Source organism: Nomascus leucogenys, chromosome 17 (assembly GCF_006542625.1).
Source record: "Nomascus leucogenys isolate Asia chromosome 17, Asia_NLE_v1, whole genome shotgun sequence".
Taxonomy (NCBI): domain Eukaryota; kingdom Metazoa; phylum Chordata; class Mammalia; order Primates; family Hylobatidae; genus Nomascus; species Nomascus leucogenys.
Window position 1 is genome coordinate 80,264,547 of NC_044397.1, and position 25,576 is coordinate 80,290,122.

General features: G+C 41.5%; 1 protein-coding gene across 6 annotated transcripts in view; it reads left to right on the plus strand.

Moving 5' to 3' along the window:
* OSBPL3 (oxysterol binding protein like 3) overlaps nucleotides 1-25,576 on the plus strand; it is a 199,372-nt gene that overhangs the window by 73,864 nt on the left and 99,932 nt on the right. For all 6 annotated transcript variants that reach the window (XR_004026431.1, XR_004026432.1, XM_030796352.1 and 3 more), the window contains exons 2-3: nucleotides 9,015-9,152; nucleotides 19,170-19,414. Coding sequence is in view for 4 of the 6 variants with exons in the window: in XM_030796352.1 (XP_030652212.1) it covers nucleotides 19,319-19,414 (96 nt within the window). In the remaining 2 variants the exon portion in view is untranslated. The remainder of the gene's footprint in view (nucleotides 1-9,014; nucleotides 9,153-19,169; nucleotides 19,415-25,576) is intronic.

Below are 25,576 nucleotides of genomic sequence, written 5' to 3' on the forward strand. Positions count from 1 at the left end.
GACAGGGTTTCAACCATGTTGGCCAGGCTGGTCTTGAACTCCTGACCTCAAGTGATCCGCCCACCTCGGCCTCCCAAAGTGCTGAGATTACAGGCGTGAGCGACCGCACCTGGCCACTGGATGTTTTCTTAACAGCATGGCAAGGAAGACTTACGCCCTCTTCCTATCAAAGAGAATAGTTTTGGAGCCCATACTCACCAGTATGGAGTCATGACTCTTAGCCCTGGACGCCTGTCAGAATGTCCTATGGAGCTTATTCCACTTTAGTCATGGACTCTGGGCTGGGGCCTGGGCAGCAGTATTTTGTAAAAGCTCTTCACTAGTTTGCAGCCAGGGTTGATAATAATTGGTCTAGACTCTTCAGAAATTTCCTTTCTGTTTCTAATAATCTTCACAGAATCTACCCAATTTTCATTTTCTGATACCTATCTCACTCTCCCTCATCTGGCATAACTGTCAGGTCCCATGAAGACTGAAGTCATTCAGTCCCCTCATCTGTTTGGGCTAAATTGGTATCCAGAACCCATTTAGCAAAGCTGGGTGCACATTTCCTATCTCTTCTCTGTCGTGGGTTTCAAGTTTGTCTTCTCTGTGGTTATTTTATTCTTTCCTGTTAGTATGTCTCCTTTAAGAAAAAAGATGGGGAGGGTGGAGCCAAGATGGCCCAATAGGAACAGCTCCGGTCTCCAGCTTCCAGCCCCCAACCCCAGCGACACAGAAGACAGGTGATTTCTGCATTTCTGCTTGAGGTACCGGTTTCATCTCACTAGGGAGTGACTAACAGTGGGTGCAGGACAGTCGGTGAAGCGCACTGTGCGCGAGCCGAAGCAGGGTGAGGCATTGCCTCACTCGGGAAGCGCAAGGGGTCAGGGAGTTCCCTTTCCTAGTCAAAGAAAGGGGTAACAGACGGCACCTGGAATATCGGGTCAGTCCCACCCCAATACTGCACTTTTCCAACGGGCCTGGAAAACGGCACACTAGGAGACTGTGTCCCGCACCTGGCTCGGAGGGTCCTATGCCCAAGGAGTCTCGCTGATTGCTAGCACAGCAGTCTGAGATCAAGCTGCAAGGTGGCAGCGAGGCTGGGGGAGGGGCGCCCGACATTGCCCAGGCTTGCTTAGGTAAACAAAGCAGCCAGGAAGCTCGAACTGGGTGGAGCCCACCACAGCTCAAGGAGGCCTGCCTGCCTCTGTAGGCTTCACCTCTGGGGGCAGGGCACAGACAAAAAGTCAGCAGGAACCTCCTCAGAATTAAATGTCCCTGTCTGACTGACAGCTTTGAAGAGAGTAGTGGTTCTCCCAGCATGCAGATGGAGATCTGAGAACGGACAGACTGCCTCCTAAAGTGGATCCCTCACCCCTGAGCAGCCTAACTGGGAGGCACCCCACCGGTAGGGACAGACTGACACCTCACTCGGCCGGGTACTCCTCTGAGACAAAACTTCCAGAGGAACTATCAGACAGCTGAATTTGTGGTCTCACGAAAATCCGCTGTTCTGCAGCCAAGGCTGCTGACACCCAGCCAAACAGGGTCTGGAGTGGACCTCTAGTAAACTCCAACAGACCTGCAGCTAAGGGTCCTGTCTGGCAGAAGGAAAACTAACAAACAGGACATCCACACCAAAAACCCATCTGTACATCACCATCATCAAAGACCAAAAGTAGATAAAACCACAAAGATGGGGAAAAAACAGAGCAGAAAAGCTGGAAACTCTAAAAAGCAGGGCATCTCTCCTCCTCCAAAGGAACACAGTTCCTCACCAGCAACGGAACAAAGCTAGATGGGGGATGACTTTGATGAGTTGAGAGAAGAAGGCTTCAGACGATCAAACTACTCTGAGCTACGGGAGGAAATTCAAAACAATAGCAAAGAAGCTAAAAACTTTGAAAAAAAATTAGACGAATGGATATCTAGAATAACCAATGGAGAGAAGGGCTTAAAGGAACTGATGGAGCTGAAACCCAAGTTTCGAGAACTACGCGAAGATTGCAGAAGCCTCAGTAGCAGATGCGATCAACTGGAAGAAAGGGTATTGCTGATGGAAGATGAAATGAATGAAATGAAGCGAGAAGGGAAGTTTAGAGAAAAAGGAATAAAAAGAAATGAACAAAGCCTCCAAGAAATTTGGGACTACGTGAAAAGACCAAACCTACGTCTGATTGGTGTACCTGAAAATGACGGGGAGAATGGAACCAAGTTGGAAAACACTCTGCAAGATATTATCCAGGAGAACTTCCCCAATCTAGCAAGGCAGGCCAACATTCAGATTCAGGAAATACAGAGAACGCCACAAAGATACTCCTCGAGAAGAGCAACTCCAAGACACATAATTGTCACATTCGCCAAAGTTGAAATGAAGGAAAAAATGTTAAGGGCAGCCAGAGAGAAAGGTCAGGTTACCCACAAAGGGAAGCCCATCAGACTAACAGCTGATCTCTCGGCAGAAACTCTACAAGCCAGAAGAGAGTGGGGGCCGATATTCAACATTCTTAAAGAAAAGAATTTTCAACCCAGAATTTCCTATCCAGCCAAACTAAGCTTCATAAGTGAAGGAGAAATAAAATACTTTACAGACAAGCAAATGCTGACTGATTTTGTCACCACCAGGCCTGCCCTAAAAGAGCTCCTGAAGGAAGCACTAAACATGGAAAGGAACACCGGTACCAGCCACTGCAAAAACATGCCAAATTGTAAAGACCATCAAGGCTAGGAAGAAACTGCATCAACTAACGAGCAAAATAACCAACTAACATCATAATGACAAGATCAGATTCACACATAACAATATTAACGTTAAATGTAAATGGGCTAAATGCTCCAATTAAAAGACACAGACTGGCAAACTGGATAAGGAGTCAGGACCCATCAGTGTGCTGTATTCAGGAAACCCAACTCACGTGCAGAGACACACATAGACTCAAAATAAAGGGATGGAGGAAGATCTATCAAGCAAATGGAAAACAAAAAAAGGCAGGGGTTGCAATCCTAGTCTCTGATAAAATAGACTTTAAACCAACAAAGATCAAAAGAGACAAAGAAGGCCATTACATAATGGTAAAGGGATCAATTCAACAAGAAGAGCTAACTATCCTAAATATATATGCACCCAACACAGGAGCACCCAGATTCATAAAGCAAGTCCTGAGTGACCTACAAAGGGACTTAAACTCCCACACAATAATAATGGGAGATTTTAACACCCCACTGTCAACATTAGACAGATCAACGAGACAGAAAGTTAACAAGGATATCCAGGAACTGAACTCAACTCTACACAAAGTGGACCTAATAGACATCTACAGAACTCTCCACCCCAAATCAACAGAATATACATTTTTTTCAGCACCACACCACACCTATTCCAAAATTGACCACATAGTTGGAAGTAAAGCTCTCCTCAGCAAATGTAAAAGAACAGAAATTATAACAAACTGTCTCTCAGACCACAGTGCAATCAAACTAGAACTCAGGATTAAGAAACTCACTCAAAACTGCTCAACTACATGGAAACTGAACAACCTGCTCCTGAATGACTATTGGGTACACAATGAAATGAAGGCGGAAATGAAGATGTTCTTTGAAACCAACGAGAACAAAGACACAACATACCAGAATCTCTGGGACACGTTCAAAGCAGTGTGTAGAGGGAAATTTATAGCACTAAATGTCCACAAGAGAAAGCAGGAAAGATCCAAAATTGACTCCCTAACATCACAATTAAAAGAACTAGAAAAGCAAGAGCAAACACATTCAAAAGCTAGCAGAAGGCTAGAAATAACTAAAATCAGAGCAGAACTGAAGGAAATAGAGACACAAAAAACCCTTCAAAAAATTAATGAATCCAGGAGCTGGTTTTTTGAAAAGATCAACAAAATTGATAGACCACTAGCAAGACTAATAAAGAAGAAAAGAGAGAAGTATCAAATAGACACAATAAAAAATGAAAAAGGGGATATCACCACCGATCCCACAGAAATACAATCTACCATCAGAGAATACTACAAACACCTCTACGCAAATAAACTAGAAAATCTAGAAGAAATGGATAAATTCCTCGACAAATACACCCTCCCAAGACTAAATCAGGAAGAAGTTGAATCTCTGAATAGACCAATAACAGGTTCTGAAATTGTGGCAATAATCAATACCTTACCAACCAAAAAGAGTCCAGGACCTGATGGATTCACAGCCGAATTCTACCAGAGGTACAAGGAGGAACTAGTACCATTCCTTCTGAAACTATTCCAATAGATAGAAAAAGAGGGAATCCTCCCTAACACATTTTATGAAGCCAGCATCGTCCTGATACCAAAGCCTGGCAGAGACATAACCAAAAAAGAGAATTTCAGACCAATATCCTTGATGAACATTGATGCAAAAATCCTCAATAAAATACTGGCAAACCGAATCCAGCAGCACATCAAAAAGCTTATCCACCATGATCAAGTGGGCTTCATCCTTGGGATGCAAGGCTGGTTCAACATACGCAAATCAATAAATGTAATCCAGCATATAAACAGAACCAAAGACAAAAACCACATGATTATCTCAATAGATGCAGAAAAGGCCTTTGACAAAATTCAACAACCTTTCATGCTAAAAACTCTCAATAAATTAGGTATTGATGGGACGTATCTCAAAATAATAAGAGCTATCTACGACAAACCCACAGCCAATATCATACTGAATGGGCAAAAACTGGAAGCATTCCCTTTGAAAACTGGCACAAGACAGGGATGCCCTCTCTCACCGCTCCTATTCAACGTAGTGCTGGAAGTGCTGGCCAGAGCAATCAGGCAGGAGAAGGAAATAAAGGGTATTCAATTAGGAAAAGAGGAAGTCAAATTGTCCCTGTTTGCAGATGACATGATTGTATATCTAGAAAACCCCGTCGTCTCAGCCCAAAATCTCCTTAAGCTGATTAGCAACTTCAGCAAAGTCTCAGGATACAAAATCAATGTACAAAAATCACAAGCATTCTTGTACACCAATCACAGACAAACAGAGAGCCAAATCATGAGTGAACTCCCGTTCACAATTGCTTCAAAGAGAATAAAATACCTAGGAATCCAACTTACAAGGGATGTAAAGGACCTCTTCAAGGAGAACTACAAGCCACTGCTCAATGAAATAAAAGAGGATACAAACAAATGGAATTCCATGCTCATGGGTAGGAAGAATCAATATTGTGAAAATGGCTATACTGCCCAAGGTAATTTATAGATTCAATGCCATCCCCATCAAGCTACCAATGACTTTCTTCACAGAATTGGAAAAAACTACTTTAAAGTTCATATGGAACCAAAAAAGAGCCCGCATTGCCAAGTCAATTCTAAGCCAAAAGAACAAAGCTGGAGGCATCACCCTACCTGACTTCAAACTATACTACAAGGCTACAGTAACCAAAACAGCATGATACTGGTACCACAACAGAGACATAGATCAATGGAACAGAACAGAGCCCTCAGAAATGATGCCGCATATCTACAACTATCTGATCTTTGACAAACCTGACAAAAACAAGAAATGGGGAAAGGATTCCCTATTTAATAAATGGTGCTGGGAAAACTGGCTAGCCATAGGTAGCTGAAACTGGATCCCTTCCTTACACCTTATACAAAAATTAATTCAAGATGGATTAAAGACTTAAATGTTAGACCTAAAACCATTAAAATCCTACAAGAAAACCTAGGCAATACCATTCAGGACATAGGCGTGGGCAAGGACTTCATGTCTAAAACACCAAAAGCAATGGCAACAAAAGCCAAAATTGACAAATGGGATCTAATTAAACTAAAGAGCTTCTGCACAGCAAAAGAAACTACCATCAGAGTGAACAGGCAACCTACAGAATGGGAGGAAATTTTCGCAACCTACTCATCTGACAAAGGGCTAATATCCAGAATCTACAATGAACTCAAACATATTTACAAGAAAAAAACAAACAACCCCATCAAAAAGTGGGCAAAGGACATGAACAGACACTTCTCCAAAGAAGACATTTATGCAGCCAAAAAACACATGAAGAAATGCTCATCATCACTGGCCATCAGAGAAATGCAAATCAAAACCACAGTGAGATACCATCTCACACCAGTTAGAATGGCCATCATTAAAAAAATCAGGAAACAACAGGTGCTGGAGAGGATGTGGAGAAATAGGAACACTTTTACACCGTTGGTGGGACTGTAAACTAGTTCAACCATTGTGGAAGTCAGTGTGGCGATTCCTCAGGGATCTAGAATTAGAAATACCATTTGACCCAGCCATCCCATTACTGGGTATATACCCAAAGGATTATAAATCATGCTGCTATAAAGACACATGCACACATATGTTTATTGTGGCACTATTCACAATAGCAAAGAGTTGGAACCAACCCAAATGTCCAACAATGATAGACTGGATTAAGAAAATGTGGCACATATACACCATGGAATACTATGCAGCCATAAAAAAAGATGAGTTCATATCCTTTATAGGGACATGGATGAAACTGGAAAACATCATTCTCAGTAAACTGTCGCAAGGACAAAAAACCAAACACCGCATGTTCTCACTCATAGGTGGGAATTGAACAATGAGAACTCATGGACACAGGAAGGGGAACATCACACTCCGGGGACTGTTGTGGGGTTGGGGGAGGGGGGAGGGACAGCATTAGGAGATATACCTAATGCTAAATGACGAGTTAATGGGTGCAGGAAATCAACGTGGCACATGGATACATATGTAACAAACCTGCACATTGTGCACATGTACCCTAAAATCTAAAGTATAATTAAAAAAAAAAAAAAGAAAAAAGATGGAAAACAAGTGGGATTGGAGCAATCCTCTTGAACCCCGAGGCTTTGTGAAGAGAGTTTCCACACCCAGAAGCTTATCTTCTATTTGTGCATCTGGCTCTGGCTATGTGTCCACAAAGCCCTTTAGTTTTCACCACTGCTGTTTGCAAGCCCTGTCTTGCTCCTGATACCGGTCCTCCAGGCATTATTCCAGCATGGTTGTGCAACACTCTTGATTATGAGCCTGGCAGTACACTGTTCTAGTTCCTCTTAACTTTACACACACACACACACACCACCACACACACACACACACACACACACCTGTATATTATGATTAGAACACTTAACTGAGACTCTGTTTCCATTAAACAATAACTGGCATTCTCCCCTCCCCCCAGCCCCTGACAGCCACCATTCTCCTTTCTGTTTCTATGAATTTGATTATTTTAAATATCTCATATAAGTGGAATCATGCAGTATTTGTCCTTCTATGACTGGCTTATTTCACCTAGCGTAATGTCTTCCAGAGTCATCCGTGTTATTGCCCATTGTAAGATTTCTTTAGTTTTTTACGGCTGAATAATATCCTGTTGTATGTACAGCTGTATGGGGTACTAGTTCGGTGATCGCCACAAATACCAAATTTCATGGATATTCAAGTTCCTGATATAAAATGGCACAATATTCGCACATAACCTATGCACATCCTCCTGTATATTTAAACCATTTCTAGATTACTTACAATACCTAACACAGTGTAAATGCTATGTAAATAGTTGCTATACTGTATTGTTTTAAAATCTGTATATTTTCATTGTTGTATTGTTATTGCTGGAATACTTTTGCTCTGTGGTTGGCTAAATCCACGGATGTGAAACCTGCAGATACTGCGGGCTGACTGTATATACCACATTTTCATTTCACTAAAAGAGTTGATGGTTACATTTTAACATTTCAACTGTACTTTTTCTGTCCCACTTCTCCCCTCCAAAACTACCTCTTTGATAGGAAGAGGGAGTAAGTCTTCCTTGTCATGCTGTTAAGAAAACATCCAGTGGCCAGGTGCAGTGACTCACACCTGTAATCCCCAGCACTGTGGGAGGCTGAGGTGGACAGATCACTTGGGGTCAGGAGTTTGAGACCAGCCTGGCCAACATGGTGAAACCCCATCTCTACTAAAAATACAAAAATCAGCCAGCTGTGGTGGCATATACCTGCAATCCCAGCTGCTCGGGAGGCTGAGACATGAGAATTGCTTGAACCTGGGAGGCAGAGGTTGCAGTGAGCCGAGATCTCACCACTGCACTCCAGCCTGGGTGACAGAGTGAGACTCTGTCTCAAAAAAAATTGGTGGTGAGAACATGGTAGCCAGTGGGGAGGACACAGCCTGATGAAGTCAACTCTACAGCAAAACCCACTGTCCCGAGTGACGTCTGTGGTCAGGGGTCAGGGGACATGTGCCAATAGTGAGGCCCATGTGACCAGGAGGAGGGACTCAGCATTGGAGCAAAGCCCTGGGCATTCAGGTATTGAGTGTTGGCAGACACAGGGGTGGATGTGTAGCAAACATCTTTCTCTTTTTTTAAGGAGGATGTCAGACTTCTGAAAAGTCCACTTGAGGTATTCGTCAACATATCTATTTGGTGATACCTTTGTGAACAAGGTAGAAAACCAAGATCTGAGTCAATAGCATTTCTTCTGGTGAAGGATAGGGTTACATTTGCATAAAAATCATTTGGAAATGATCTTTCCCTCCTTCTCCCAATCTGCCTGCAAGTGCGCTCTCCCAGGAATCCTATCAGCTTTGAATTGTCTATCGGTGAACTTCAGAAGGCTAGTAGTAAGCAACATTGGCCGCTTGGGTCTCTCTTGATCTCTTCCTTTCTTCACTGGCAAGTATCTTTGATATGTGGCTTTCTGATTCTGTGAGCTAGAGGCTATTATTTGCGAGTCTACTCTTTCCTCATTTTTCACTTGTTCTAAGGATGTTTGTGGCCATAGGAACTGTCAAGTTGAGGCTGGGAGCCATAGGGCTCACCCAGAAGATGAAATGGAAGGCATCCTGGTGTTGGAAGCCAAGTATTAGGTTGGTACACAAGTCATTGTGGTTTTTGCCGGTTAGAAAACCACCAGTACCAGAACATCTTGCCAACAGCCCAGCAGCACCTTATCTTACTGTCTAAATTAAGAAAAAGTAATTTATTTATACATTGTCTTATTCCACAGAGTTTTTGAAGTGGCCTCCGATAATACACATACTGCACATGGAAACAGTCCGTAGTTGAGAGAATTGGAGCACAGTGACAACAGAGGGAAGCCAAGCACAGAGAAATACTCATCTCTTGCTACTGAAGATTATCAATGGTGAGCCATCAGTTTGACCCTCTGTCCATCCTAGTACCTCAGACAAAGAGGGAGGTGCTCTGTTCACAGTCTCTAAAAGCTAAGAATAAGTCAGTCGTTTAGGCATGGCATTCAAGAGTCCTTTCTTTATTATTATTATTACTTTTCTCTTGTAAATGACCATAGAAAAGACATTTAAAGGAAGCCTCTGTGCAGTGTAAGTTGGTGTGGCCATTTTGAATAGCAATTTGGAATATCTAGTAAAACTAAAACTAGTCCTACCTTAAGATGCAGCAGTTCCACTTGCTTTAGAAAATTATCATCACAGTCTCACAGGGAGCAGATACAAGGTTGTTCATTGCATCAGCATTTTTAATAGGAAAGAGTCAGAAACATCTGAACGAGTAAGTTCAAGACATAGTCATGTTGCAGGAATGGAACGGAATTGTGTGTTTTTGTGTGTGCAATAATTTTCAGTGAAAATAAGCCAGCTGCAGAAAGAAGTTAAGTTTAAAAAAACCCAGAAAAATGGTGGGTATATATGTGTGGAGACCTATTAATTTTGGATGATAGTAATATGGATACTTGTATATATCCTTTACATTTTTCTGATTAAAAGAGTAAAATACCCATTGTGATATTGTGCAGGATAGTGACCAGTACATCCTACACTACCTGACTTATAGCAACGTGATTGCCTTCTGCTAAATGGTCTTGTATGCATTAGCTCATCTAATCACCTCAACAACCCCTTTCAGGGAGATCCTTTAATTATTCCCATTTTACAAGTGAAAAATTGAGATCTAGAGAGACTAAAAACTTACCTAAAGCAACTTAGTAAGGCTGGCCTTGAACCTGGGCAGTTTGAGTCCACAGCTTTTAGTCTTTATTATACTGCTGTACAAAATTTCCCAGTATCCTACAGTGGGTTGGTTATTTATTTATTGACAGCAATTATCTCATTGTAGGCCATGGTCATACTCCTAGAAGACAATGCAGGGAAAGCAGTTCTTAGAGATCAGAATAGGGTAGTTCCATTATCAGTTGATATAGCTTGAGCTTGGTGCACACATTGTCTTGTCTTTTTGGATCATTTAATGGTGGCTCACAGCCCAGAAGCACCTTGTCAACCCTGGTCCTACACCAGAAATACCTGTGGAGGTTTAGGAATACCAAAGCCTGGCCCCACCAGAGATTTCAACATATAATAGACCTAGGATAGGGTCTGTTTATCAGCATTTTAAAAAGTGTCTCACATAGTTTCATTATGCACTCAGAGTGTGATCCACTGAATGATAAAGTCTGGACAGTACATAGTTCAAAGTTATAATGTTTGGCAAGAGCCTGGTGCATGGGTGTTTTGTGTTGAGGATCAAGGACAGGTCTGTATGTGTTGACTTTTGTGACCAGATTGCAGCTAATGTCCTGTGAAATCACGGCTCTTAATCAGGATAAGGGAATGCATCTTAGCAGGATAGAACTGTCTTACCGACTCTGTCCTCTTTTTTTTTTCCGAGATGGAGTCTTGCTCTGTCACCCAGGCTGGAGTACAGTGGCGCCATCTCGGCTCACTGCAACCTCCACCTCCTGGGTTCAAGCAATTCTCCTGCTTCAACCTCCCGAATAGCTGGGATTACAGGCGCCTGCCACCGCGCCTGGCTAATTTTTGTTATTTTTAGTAGAGACGGGGTTTCTCCATGTTGGCCAGGCTGTCTCGAACTCCTGACCTCGTGATCTGCCTGCCTCAGCCTCCCAAAGTGCTGGGATTATAAGCGTGAGCCACCGCACCTGGCCTTCTGTCTCTCTCTCTCTCTCTCTTTTTTTTTTTTTTTTGTTGAGATAAGGTCTGGCTCTGTCGCCCAGACTGGAGTGCAGTGGCAAAATCTCAGCTCACTGCAACCTCCGCCTTCCAGACTCAAGTCATCCTCCCACTTCAGCCTCCCCAGTAGCTGATACTACGGGTGTGCACTAGCACGCCCAGCTAATTTTTGTATTAGGTTGGTGCCAATGGCAAAATCTGCACTTACTTTCACACCAACCTAATATTTTTTGTAAAGACGGGGGTTTCACCTTGTTGCCCAGGCTGGTCTTGAACTCGTGAGCTCAAGCGATCCACCCACCTTGGCCTCCCAAAGTGCTGGGATTACAGGCATGAGCCACCATGCCTGGCTGGCCAACTCTGTCTTTTAGTTTTCTGGAGAGCTGATTGAGGAATTTTGCCATGATGACGAAGCTTGGGAGTGGAGACTGGAAGCACATGTATCTGGTACTTGCCATCCCTTGATTAAGGAGTAGCTAAGCAGTGGGACAAAATCTTTCTCACAAAAGAACTCAGGGTCTACTCCAATCCCTGACAAATGTACAGTAAGTCCTCATGTATCTTCATTGATAAGTTCTTGGAAACTGTGACTTCAAGTGAAATGATATATACGAAGCTAATTTTACCATAGGCTAATTGATAAAAATAATGGCATATTTCCTGTGGCATATTTCTGGTCACAAAAACATCACCAAACTTCTAAATAACAGTTAAATAAAACAACATTACTCGAGGACCTGCTGTATACCAAAGGCCGAAAGATTCTATGCCATGGTTGTAATATTAACCTGTGGCAGTGGTTCTTGGACTTGTGCATTCAGGTCACCTGGAGAACTTGTGAAAAACAGATCCCTGGGTCCCAATCTCAGTTCCTGATTTTGTAGGTCTGTGGTAGGGTCGGAGATTTTGCATTCCTGACAAGGTCCCAGGTGATACTGATGCTGCAAGTCTTAGGGCCACTCTTTAAAAACCATAGGACTATGATAATAAAAGAGAGTTTTAGCTTCCTACCCTCTGCCACGTCACACATACACAAATAGAAGGATTGGCTCAAAGTCAAATAAGAAAGGTTGAAAGCTACAGGCTAAGTCAGTTATGTTCTCAAACTTTAATGTAAGCAAAAATCACCCAGGGTATGTGTTAAACATGCAGATTATCAGGCCTGTCCTTAGATAGAAATTCTGATTCAACTCATCTAAAGTGGAGCAAAATCTGCATTTTAAATAAGAATCCAGAAGACTTTGAAGAAGGTGGATCTGTACGCTTTGAGAAATTGTAGGTGATTGTATAGTTATGGGTATTTACAGTGGGTTGGCAAATTTGTATGCAGAAATGCTAATTAACAAACAAATTAATGTCAGGCTGCAGAGACCTCCATGCCCCTGGTGCTCTTCTCGTTACTAAATCTCCGAGTATAATTTACTTGGGTGAGTATAGAATTCATATGCCTGTGCAATCTATCTATGCCGTAACAAAGAAGTCAGCCAATGACCGTTGGTCTCCAGAAATATCTTGACATGGGTCAAAATTAACATGTGATAATTTAATAATGATTATAATGATGGTAATAATAATAGAACAGTCAAGTCTTGAATTTTAGTTAAAGGAAGTAAAGGAAGTCCATTTCAGAAAGAAGGAAGCCCAGCTTCTCAGAAATCCCTATGACCTGACAGTCCCAGTAAGAACACTGAGAGCTGGAAAGAGATGCAAGCTCCCCCAAAGCTAAGGCAAATCCAGCAGTATTAACAGTTGCAGTGTGGTTGAGGCCAGGAAGGTTGTCACTGCCTTCTCTTCTGCTCTGTCCAGACCACACCTGGAGCTTGTCATTAAATCTGGGCATCATTATTAGAGAAGCACAAATTATAGGGTGATTAAAGTTGAACATCTGGGATCCCAAGGGCTCTTGATCCATGTCCCATAAGAAATGGATGATGATGACAATGAGGCTGTTTAGTCTGGAGAAGAAAAGATTTGCTGGGTGGGATGTGGGGATGGTGGTGGTTTCAGTGCAGGTTATGGTTAAAAAAAAGTTCTGTCTTGTTCTATGTAGTTACCAAGGGCAAATCTAGGAGCAGCGCATGAAATTATAGTGAGTCATTATTTCAGCTCTAAATGATGACAAACTGTCTAGAATAGATTTTTAAAAAGGTGAAATGGAGTGCCTTGTTTCTGTCACAGGAAGTGGTCAAGCAGTGATGATCTAGCCATGTTATAGAGGGAGTTCTTGCTTTGTTTAAGCCAGAGGTTGGGCTAGAATTCATTATTAGGCTCCATGATTCTGTCTAATGACTGGTGTTATTGCGCTTGTTGTTTTGTTTACTCAGTGATGACAAATAAATGGTTCCAGCATAAACTGACAGCCAGATACCATTGTCCAGCTTTTTGTCTCATGGAAGCTGCACACTTCAAATATGCATCCAGGTGCATTTCTGTTGCTGGATTGGGCTCTGAGCAATCTGATGTCCCCTGAAGAAGTGGATTGTAAAGGCCATGGATGGAGCAGGGAATAGAAATGGATACTCTGTTGTGCCAGAGTAAGCATTTGAGTCTTTAGGCCTCTTGACTCCTGTCTTGCCAAAAGTGAGAATAAGATTTAAAGAAAAATGGTTTGTGGAGGAATTGTTAGACTTTAAGAAAGGGACTTCTGTGGACACTGAGCCTTAGTACTCATCTCCCAGAAACTTAGTACTCATCTCCCAGAAACTTAGTACTCCTCTCCCAGAAACAGTTAGGTATGGGTGCCCTTGGATCAGACCAGCAGTTCAGATAGTTCGGAGACATGGACAGCACTTCAGAGGTCCAGGATCACCAATCGGTATCTGAAGTTGTGATTAGAACCTGCTTCCAGAAACTTCTGATGCTGAATCTCTGGTCTGTGGTGCTTAAAGCCAAATAACCAAAGCCCTGCTTTTGACTGTGTAACATTTTTGAAATCAGGATGTTTCAGAGGGTACTATTTGTAAAAAGATGCATATCTGGGATTTGAATAATTTTATTTTACTAAAGACCAGAAATAGGTATCCCACTTAAAAAATTTCTAGTATTAATTCAGGACATAATTTCTTTATATATTTTACTGGGAAATTGCAAACTATTTGGAATTATATGCCATCTGGCCTTCATGAAAGTCGTTTCCAACTATGGAAGCAAAATCTGTTTCTCAAGCAAAACATGGCCAAGTGTCTGAGTGCAGACCCCCAGGCCTAATGGATTAGTAAGTAGCTGTGTTATATGCCACTCTTTGCAATCTACCAGATAATATTGCTTTTTTGGCGAGCTAGTGGTGATGAATTCTGTGGCTTTTATCTTTCTGCATTTATGTCTTCTTCCAAAGTAAGCACACTGCTTTAATGCTTTAACACTAGTCTGTTCACACTCGCATTACGGATTTTGGGAGATGTTAATATGTTGAAGGACACACATATTTTAAGATTCTGTCATCTTTATTTGTAGTTGAAGGAGGAGTAGAGCTTCTTATCTTGTGCTGCACCTGCCACTTTCAGGAAGCCAGAAGAGAGGAGGCCATGAGCCTTTATATCTGTTGAGTGTCTATTCTATTCCAAAGCCAGACACTGTATCCTCATTTTCTTATTTAATCCTTCTAATTTTCCTTCCTTTCTTCTTGCCTGCCTGCCTGCCTGCCTGCCTGCCTGCCTGCCTTCCTTCCTTCCTTCCTTCCTTCCTTCCTTCCTTCCTTCCTTCCTTCCTGCCTCCTTCCCTCCCTCCCTCCTTCCCTCCCTCCTTCCCTCCCTCCTTCCCTCTCATGCTGGAGTGCAGTGGTGCAATCTCAGTTCACTGCAACCTCTGCCTCCCAGGTTCAAGCAATTCTCCTGCCTCAGTGTCCTGAGTAGCTGGGACTACAGGCATGCACCACCATGCTCAGCTAATTCTGGTATTTTAGGTAGAGATGGGATTTTACCATGTTGGCCAGGCCAGTCTTGAACTCCTGACCTCAAGTAATCCAGTTGTGTCCACCTCCTAAATTGCTGGGATTATAGGCATGAGCCACTCCACCTGGCCAAATCCTTCTAATTTTCTGGGGTGGCTATTATTATTCCCCATTTTATACAGGAAAAAATAGAAATCAGAGAGCTTAACACATTTGTCAAGGTGCACAGAGTTTGTAATAAGGAAACACCAATTCAAACCTAGGTCTGACTCCTTCCAGCGCACATATATAGTATGTAGTGTCACCTTTACATCTTTTCCCAAATTGCGTTATCTTTTCTAAGTGAAACCTACTTACATGAGTCTTAAAATCAGCCTTTGTTGCCAAAATACTTGACAGTGTGTTGGTCATTTATTCTTCCCCATTCTAGGTAGAAATCAGGGTTCTCTTTTCCTAGTGGAAGCCCCAGGACAGCTTATGTTTGCATGTCATGTGTCCATTTGACTTTTAACCAAAACACTAGCGTTTCACACAGTCCTGACCCATCAGCTTCTCAAAGGTGGGTGGCAGTGGTGAGAGACGATGAAGCTCATCTTAGAGGCACAAACAGGGCATTTTTGAACTGACACAAGTGCATCTGGTGTTTGACACCTGTTGGATTTGGTGGCCTCTGTGATTTAGAGGAAGGAAAGGGCCATAAGTTCTCTCCTCCTCAACGTCACCACCAGGTGGTTTGTTGAAACAAAAGCAGATCCCAAACTGAATTCTGTCACACATCAAACACTGACATTAGGCAGAATGCACCAAAGTAGCCATAAAACCTGTTTCTGTAAGCTGGGGCAAGTCCTAGCTCTCCATCCTTAAGGCATGTTGACAAGTACTTGCAGGAGAGATTTACTCAGGGACAGCAATCTGCAGAAAGATCAGCTCCAGGGGACCAAGAAGCCTTCTTGGCAGGCTGTAAATGTTCTATTTTTTGGATCCAGCTGATGATTATATGAGTATTTGCAAGTGTAACATTCTGTATGTGCACTTAAGATTTGTGCACTTTAGTATACCTGTTCTCAGTACAAAATAAGGTGGAAATAAATGTTTGCCCTTAAATTATTCACAGTCTGTGAGCAGGGAAATTATATATTGTTGAAACCCATAAACCCTTTGAATTAGAGGTTTTCCATGGAAGGGTCTCCGGGTGGAATGAAAGCACTCAGGGGTCTTCCATATGCACCATCCTGCCAAGGCCTCCTCTCTGGTGACCCCAGCCCATCCCTGTGGTGTCCCCTAGAGTGGACACAGTAGTTGCCTCCATCCAAGTGACCATCTTGGCACCTGGGATACCTTAGTCTTGGGCTACTGCTGCCTTCTTTCTTTATTCTTCCCTGTTTTAAGTAGAGTCATGCATCGCTTAAGATAGGAAACACTGTGAGAAATGTGACATCAGGCGATTTCATCGTTGTTGTGGGAATGTCATAGAGTATACCTAGCAAACCTGAATAGCAGAGCCTGCTACACACCTGGGCTATGTGGTACGGCCTACTGCTCCCAGGCTACAAACCTGCACAGCATGATACTGTCCTGAATACTGCAGGCAGCAGTAACACAATGTAAGGACTTGTGTAACTAAACATAGAGAAAGTACAGTGAAAATACAGAATTACAGTCTTATGGGACCACCAGCGTACACATGGGCTGTCACTGACTGAAACCCCATGATGTGGCATGCGACTATATATCCTTCTCTTGGAATTTGACTTCCTTTACTTTTTAGGCCGCTTTTGGTGGCTTTCACCAAATTCCTGATGAGGCTAGGCAGAAAGGTTCTGGGGGATGAAATAGATATATTTCCCTGGGCAACAATCCCAGACTCCACCATAGGGCTGGGCATGGGACAGGCTGCGGGTCCCCTCTCTTTCTTTCCCAGAAGGGGAAAGGAGACCGGGGTAGGGGTCACCAGGGGGTCGTGCTGGCAGAGCCCTTAGCTCTAAGTGCCAACTTTGATAGCTATTGGATTTGGCCTACTGAGCCCTGGCTGTTGCCTCCCAAGTGAAATTCTGCAGGACGAAGAGATAAAGATGACCCTGTATCAGCTGCCTCTAGGACGGGGTTGTGGTGTTTCTGTTTTGGAGGTTTTAGAATTCCTGTGACTTTCATTTATTGCCCATGTTTCTCTCCCTTTACATTGCACACACACCCCTCTCATCCCAGACTCTCGTAGACTCTCATTTAACAGAACCTCAGCCATAAAGAAAAAAACAAAAGCAAAGCTTGTACACACACACACACACACACACACACACACACACACACACACACACCCCTCCGCTGGTATTCCTAATCCACTGTGGAATCTGTTGCCATAGTAGTGGCTGCCCCCTCCCCGCCCCAAGCACAGACACACATTTCATCATTTGGGGCTCCCACCCGGTTTTTAATTTTTTTTTCTCTTTCTCAAACAGCAACAGCCAACACTGCTTTTCCACAAACTATTAATATATCTTTACAGTACGCTGTTGGTCCTTTTTAGATTGCATTTGCTTCTAACTTCAGCTACACCTAGTCATGTCCCCATCAGTAAGGCTAATGTTATGAAGAGGCTGGTGCTGGTTTGCTTTTAGTCTTACTTATTATTGGATCCAATACTAAATGAATAAAGAGATTTGGGGAGTTACCTAAGAGTAACATGGGAATTGAGCTCTATGGCTCTGGGCACCTTAATTTCATTTTCTGAGATTTTGTATTTCTTTTCATTGTTTTGATTCTAGCTTATTGCTTTAACGTACTCTTTTTTATTTTTAAAGAACTAAGTGTTAATGAAGGCGTAGGAAAGAGTATATGATAATTAGCCAAGTTTGATATCATAGTTAACTAGCTGGTTCCTAGACAAATATATGATACTCTTCTTTTTATAATTAGACTATGTGAACATTAATAACGGAATGGGTTGGAGATATATATATATATATATATATATATATATTTTTTTTTTTTTTTTTTTCGATGTTGTTAACCTGCTTAGGAAAGCTGTAGAATTTACTTGAACTTAGTGTGTTAAATAAAGTCCTGGTTTTCTGGAGTAACCAAACATGTTAGTTACACTTAACCCGGGGCTGTGGTTGAAGCCAGTGATTCTAGGCCCACATTTCCTCTTTGAAAACTAGAAACTCCTCCGTCAGGGCAAGACTCCCAAAGAGCTGCAGCCTCCACCCCTCCCGGGTTCAAGTGATTCTCCTGCCTCAGCCTCCTGAGTAACTGGGATTACAGGCACCCACTACCCATGCCTGGCTAATTTTTGTATTTTTAATAGAGACAGAGTTTCGCCATGTTGGCTAGGCTGGTTTCAAAATCCTGACCTCAGGTAATCCTCCCACCTCGGCCTCCCAAAGCGTTAGGATTACAGGCGTGAGCCACTGAGCCCGGCCTAGTTCCAGAACATTCTTATCACACCAAAAAGAAACTGTAGCCATTAAGCAGTCACTCTGCCCTCCCCCCCAGTAACCACTAATTATTGGCCTTCTGTCTCTATGGATTTGCCAACTCTGGATATTTCATATGGAAACATACAATGTTTATTTTTTTGTGTCTGGGTTATTTGACTTAGCCTAATGTTGTCAAGGTTCATTGATGTTATAGCATGTATCAGTACTTCATTCCTTTTAATATCTGAATAATATTCCATTGAATGTATTTACCAGATTTTGTTCATCCATTCATCAGTTGATGGACATTTGGGTTCTTTCCACCTTTGACTGTTGTGAATAACATTGCTATGAACATTGGTCTACAACTTTTTGTTTGAGCACCTGTTTTCACTTCTTTTGGATCTATACCTAGGATTGGAATTACTGGATCATATGATAATTCTGTTTAAATTTTTGAGAAATAGAACAGCTACCAAACTGTTTTCCACCATGGCTATGCCATTTTACAGTTCCACCAGCAATGTCTGAGGGTTCCAATTTCTCCATACTTTTTCCAACACTAGTTATTTCCCATCAAAAAAAAATATTATTGTAGCTATCACAGTGGATGTGAAGTGGTGTCTTACTGTGTTTTAAGATTTTTTATAGTACTGATTTTGTATGTGTCTGGACTCAGATTTTTATATTAATGTTCTTAAGCCTGCCATATTGCAAAGCTACATGAAAAACCACCTATACAAAATTCCCAGTAAAAGAATGGTGTAAAGCTTCTTTTCCTTCTCGGCCCCTGCTATAGCTAAACATCGTGACTCTGTAATCTGTAGTATGTTTAAGCCACTTGCAGACAATTTGTGGCAAATTAGAGATGATATCTGATGCCTCTGTCCTTCTTTCTAATTTCTCTTTTTTAGGTTTTAGGGTTTCCTTTGGGCCACCCAAAATGTTTTTTAAATACTTTGGATAAGAGCTAAACCACCTGCCACTGGGGACTTCCATACTCTCGGCTCCCTTGTCATCTGATGGCATTTTGACTGTCTCGAGGCCAAGTGACTTGCTGTCCATGATGAGTGATGAGAAGAACCTTGGTGTGTCCCAAAAATTGGTATCACCTTCAAGGAGCACAAGTAGCTGCTCTTCCAAGCAAGGAAGTCGACAGGTAAAGTTTAACGCTTGCAAATTTTAGCCATCAAGTTTGCTGGTTAAAATGCATACATTTACTTGGGAAATCCTACTTCTCAGTTTAAGAGCATTTACTTTTGGTTATCTCTTGACTGTATGAGGAGAGTAAATTCTGTATCATTTTAATAATGTGTGCCTACCAGGTGGGAAGAACTGCATTTGGTTCTTCGTATAATTTTATTTAATTCTTCCAACTGTCCCCCAATGTAGATATTAACATCTCCATTTTCCCCATGAGGAAGCTGACTCAGACTGACCAGGTTACTTGCCCAAGGACACACAGCTAATAAGGAGCAAAGACAGAACCAAAGCTCAGTCTGTTTGGCTTCAGAGCCCACACTTTCCTTTATATCCTGCTAAGCAAAACAAAAAAAAACAAAAAAAAACAATCAATCATTTTTCCGGTAATTATAATATCCACCCCAACTTTCTTCCCTTCATCAAACCTTTTATGGCAGCTTGTAACCACAGATTGCCCTGTTAGTAGCTTCAAGTCTCACCTGCTTTATATCTGTAATGGATGAGGTAACCTAATCTACAGAAAAATGGTCCAAAGAAATTAAGTAGGAGGAAGAAAGAACTGAAACAAAGGACTGAATAATTAACTCCTAAATAACTGTCGAGTAATTATATATTGTTTCTTCGTTTCCTTTCTAATAAATCTTTGTTGGCAGAATTTGCTGGTTTTAGATCAGTGGCAGTAAAGGCACATTAATCATTATAATTCTTCGCCCAGCAGTTAGGTGGAGAGAGAATGAGCTGTCAGAAAGCTGAATTTATGACCAAAGTGGTCTCTGAGCCTTTTCAGCACCTGCTGCCTCGGTTGGCATTTCCTTTTCCTCATGGGAAGTGCTGGCCTGAGAAATCACCCAGAGTCTTTGGTTCCAGAATTGGAAGCAGCAATTAAGCAACTCCCACCTCAGTCACATCTACACATTTATGACACATCATCAGGGATCTGTCCAACTGAGCGTTGCCTGGGATAAGGAGCTTTGCCACTCATGAATCTGTGATTCCAGGAAATTAGATTTTGCCACAGGCCTGACATTTGGGAAGCCCTCCAGGATCTCCCCTGAGGGGTTAAGAAGGAGAATTTTGTCAGCACTGTCATCGGTTCCTTCTGGGATTAAAAAAAAAAAAAGAAAAGACTAAAATTAGTCATTGGCTAATGCATCATGGCTCCCTGGAGTTCTGTTTTCATGAGGGTCACTGTGCTTGTCCTCTTTGTCAGCTTTCCACAGGAGTATTTTTCTCCCTAAGCCAAAACTCTGGTTGGGATTAAAACAGCATGTGGTATATCCCCTACCTGCGCCATCTTCCTTACACCCAGGGATTGTTATGTCCTTCTTTGATAAAGGGGGAGAACATGATTCATTTAAGTAGCAGGTGGTGATCACACTATAGGAATTGGAACAGTACAATGAAATTCTCAGATCAAATACTACATAAACTTTTTTCAGTGTATTATTTGGAATTGATTTGGTTTTCACAAAGCTTTTTTGGAAGTTACATAATGAAGGGTAAGAGGAATGTGCTTGATGCCTCAACTTTTTTCTGACTTGGAATGCTTGGTCAATCAGTCACTCATTCATCAAATGGTCATCTTTTATATTTAGGGTCTCCTGCTTTAATATGCATATAATGTGGCTTTATAAATGGAGACACTTATATTTCCTCTGTGGCAGAGAAGGTGGAGAATTTATTAAGTTTATTTCAACTTCAGCCTGAAGTTAGTTATAAAGCCCATGTTTGATTTCCAGAGGTCCTTTTCTTGGTCCATCTGCTTTCTCATCCTTCTGTCGAAGAAAGGTGTTCTGTCCCAGGGTATGCTTAGTGTTTCCATCCACATGGTCCACCTTGGCCCCCCATACCCAATCTGCCTTCGCAAACTGGCCCAAGATTGTGCTTCAGTCTTTAAAGGTGCTGCAGAGGTGCAGGAACCTTTGAAGCTCCCTTCACTTAGGGCACACAGCCATCTCCGATGGTCTGTCGGTTGCTAAATATAAGGATGACACTGTTTCCAGTCACGTCACTGAAGAGTACCAGTTAAACACTTAAAACTTCAAGATTTACATGGTAAGAAATTTAGAGGAATATGAAAATACAACTAAAGATAATCTGTGCAAATACCTACTTGTATTTCAAACACCAGTTTAAAGTCATTTTCAAATTGCTCTCTTTCTTTCATCTGGAGGGGATACATCTGATGTTGATTTTATTGGTCATTTTTCTTAGTGCTAGTTTTTCTCATGTGCTTTGGAATTGCAGCTTAGAGCTTCATCTAGAGATTGTTTCCCATGTATTCTTTCTCTGCGCTCACCCTCACCCATCTAGGGATTTGCTGTTGCCAACTTCCTACCTCCCAGGACCCCAGTGCAGAGTCAAGTCTAATATTTGCAGCAAGGGCCTTCTGTTCCGTGATGATGATGGACCCAGCACCAGGCCCCAGACAGCATAGCCCAGCGCCTGACTGTGAGGCTGTGTCTCCCTTCTCACCTCTCCCTGGGCAAGCAGATCTTTAAAGCTCTTTGTGGTGTGGGGGCTTCCCCCTCCACAGTTTCAGATTTCCAGCAGTGAGCCTGGCTCAGGTCCCAGCCTTTTCCTGATGACATTTTTCTCCTCATTAGCCCACAGAAACAGGCTAATGGACTCCTCTGTCTACACTATACTTTACATTTCTATTTGGTTCTGATCCATGGAGATACTTAATCTTTTTTTGCCACGTTATTCTTTTTTTTTCAGATTTGTTGAGGTAATAAATGACAAATGAAAGTTGTATATATTTATGGTGTATAATGTGATGTTTTGATACATGTACGCATTAGGAAGTGATTACCCATTATCAGGCTAATATACCCATCACCCCCCATAGTTATTTGTGTGTGTGTGTGTGTGTGTGTGTGTGTGTGTGTGTGTGTGTGTGTGTGGTAGGAACATTTAAGATCTACTTTTATAGCCAATTTCAAGTAAATAATGCAGTATTATTAACTACAGTCACCATGGTGTTACATTAGATCTCCAGAACTTACCAGACCCTGGTAACTACCATTCTATCCTCTGTTTCTATAAGCTTGACTTTTTTAGATTCCACATGTAAGTGAAATCATGCAGTATTTTTCTTTCTGTGCTTGGTTTATTTCACTTAACATAATGTCCTCCAGTTCATCCATGTGATTGCAAATGACAAGATTTCTTTCTTTTTTAAGGCTGAATAGTAGTCCACTGCGTAAGTATATGTACCACATTTTCTTTGGAAATATTTAATCTTTTTTTTTTTTTTATCACACAGACACAAAAGAGCCCTACATGTTTGTAACTTTGTATATTTTTGCCATATTTGGAGTGAGGGTGGCATTTTGTATATTTTTGTCATATTTGGAGTGAGAGTAGCAATAGGGAAGGGGCACTAAATGCATGAACTTAAAACACCATCTTAGCTGGAAGACATGGTTTTTTAAAGTCATTTTTACTTAAATTCCAATCCAGTATTTCCAGGTGACCTTGAGAGTATCTGTACTCCAGCCACACTAGTTTTCTTTCACTTTCTGGAGCTGAATTTTCTCTTGTCCTTGTTTCTTGAACTGAACTTAAACTTGAACCTGGTCTTCCTATCTCAGACCTATTCATATAAAATCTCAAGGAGCTATGTGTTTATGTATAGATACTCTCCTACCTATATACCTATGTTAAAAGAGCTTGCTTCCTTGAAGGAGAAAATGATTGAGACCTAGGTGTTTTCATTTTTACACCTGACCTAAGACAAAACATACAACTTAGGGCCATGAAAACCCTAGGAGGAGGGTTCTATCATCTTTTAACTTAAATACTGGGGCTCCTGAGATTTTAAAAACAATAAGCCTCACTTTGCCAGTATGAAAACAACCTGTCAATAAAATCTCTTCAAGATGATTTGAGGAGAAAGGTATGCATAGTGATTAGAACATTAACTCTCCCATCTTGGGTCCACCCATTAATTGGTTCTGTGACCTTAAACTCTCCAAATCTCAGTTTTTTCATCAATAAAATTGGAATAATTCTTTTCTCATAGCATTGTGGTAAGGATGAAAAATAAGCACTTATTCTAGGGTCAGACTCAGGATAGGTGCTGAGTAAATATAAACGTATGTTTTTATCATTATAATTAACATTAATTTGACCTTCAATTCTTATCTGTGAAAGTCCTGAATGCTCATAGTGAATAGTTCTAGCTTTTTTTCTCCCAGGAACTTTTACAATATCATACATGTATCCACCCATACCTTTTTAGTGTTGTACAAAACCCACTAAAATATACACTGTGTATGTGAATATATACTTTTAAAATAAAAAATGCCTTACTCTACACATTAACAAAATGCTTTTGTGAAGAATACAATAGAATGTTTAATAATTGGGCTACATTTGACATCTTTAGGCATAACCTATACCTAAAACAAGTGAAAAACGTTGATGAATTCTTACCCCATCCTGCTAAGTCTTGCCCTTGCTTGGGTGGTAAATGATTTTCCCCTCTCACCCCCTATGCCAGCATCTATCTCTTGGTAGTAGCTGCACAGAGCATTGTGTTAAGAAGGACTTTGCAGCTGAGTCTGCATTCAGGGGAAAGATTGCAGTGTTTTTAGCTGTGACTTCTGGGCATAAGGCAGGGAGAGCACAGCATGGACACTGTGTTTGTCACCCCTTAGTGATAGAGAAGAGTTAAAATCAAGAGCTCTCTGTTGCAATCTTTATATTGTGTTATTGGATGAACTTCAGGCAAGTGTAGGTTGTCTCAGTTCTCCATTCATAAAACGGAGGAAAACTCAACTCCTGCTTTTTCCCGTGGAATGCGGTAAGAGAAAATTGAGTGTTTTCAGTGGCTAAAAGACATTGAAAGTCTTTGGGGAAAAGTCCTCTGTAAATTTACGAAACTGGTATAATTACAGATGAGTGGCCTTTACTTTGGCCAGTTCTGGAAGCAGAACTCACATGACCTTGTTTCAAAAACCGTGACACTCTGCAGAATTGGTTCTTTTTGAAGTAGATCACTTCAGATATCATGTCTTCACCATAGAGGAATCTACTTTTCTTGTAGGAACTAAAGGGACCCTGCTTATTAAAAAAATAGGTTGTTGGTCCCTCCTGACTGTCTTAATAATACCCTATTATTGTAGAGTTCTAAGTGGATCTTCAATGTTCTTCCTCATCCCAGGTTTTGGCTCCACTATTCCTTTAGCTAGAATGATCATATGAAACCCTGCCGCCCTTTTGAATTATGTCATTTCCTTAGCAAGAATTTTTATTTATTGCTTTAAGCTTTTAAAATGATTTTTATAAAAATAAGATTTGCTCACTGTAAATCATTTACAAAGTAAATGTGAATTGCTATGCTTTAAGTAACTTGTGTTTAAATGGCTGCTGATAGGTCAAATAAAATGCCTGAAAATGACCGTGGTTTGTGCAGGTCATTGGTGTCATTGTCAAATGGTTTCCTTGCAGTCCTGGGGATGAAAGGCTGATTAGAGTTGATTCATGAGAGACAAGGAACAGAGGAATGGAACAGCCCAGTTCTGCCAGGCCCCTTGACAGGATTTGAGAGAAGCCTTCACAAATGTTCTGATTTGGAACCTTGAGCTTGGCTAATACCATGCTTAACACTGCCATCGTCTCTCCTCTTTCAGTTGCTTCATTGGTTAAAAAAAGTATATGGTTGTTTAAGTACTGGGTCCTGTTTATACATCTTTTTATTTCTCATAGCACCTAGGACAGGGCTTTGCATGTAGAAGATACAAATCGTCGGACTGAATTTATTGAAAACCAGCGACAAATATCCTTCTATTGGGGCAGGTGAGAGCGTATGGCCAGGTATACATGGAGAACATGTGGGAGCAAAAAGCCTACAGATTCTTAAGCTCTTCCACTCCAGTGACAGTTGTGAGGATCTATAATAAAATGAAGAAGGGCTTCCCCATTGATTTTATTCTGGCAAATGATGGCATCCATAAATGTTCTTCTATACCTGTGGTCTGTGAAGGAACTACTCTATTGAATGTCTGGAACAAAAGTAAAGACGCTGGCTCTAGAAACTGATGCTTGTTCTCACCGGTTTTGCTTTTTGCCTGCTGGATAACCTTGCCATGTTTTTTTTTTTTTTTTTTTT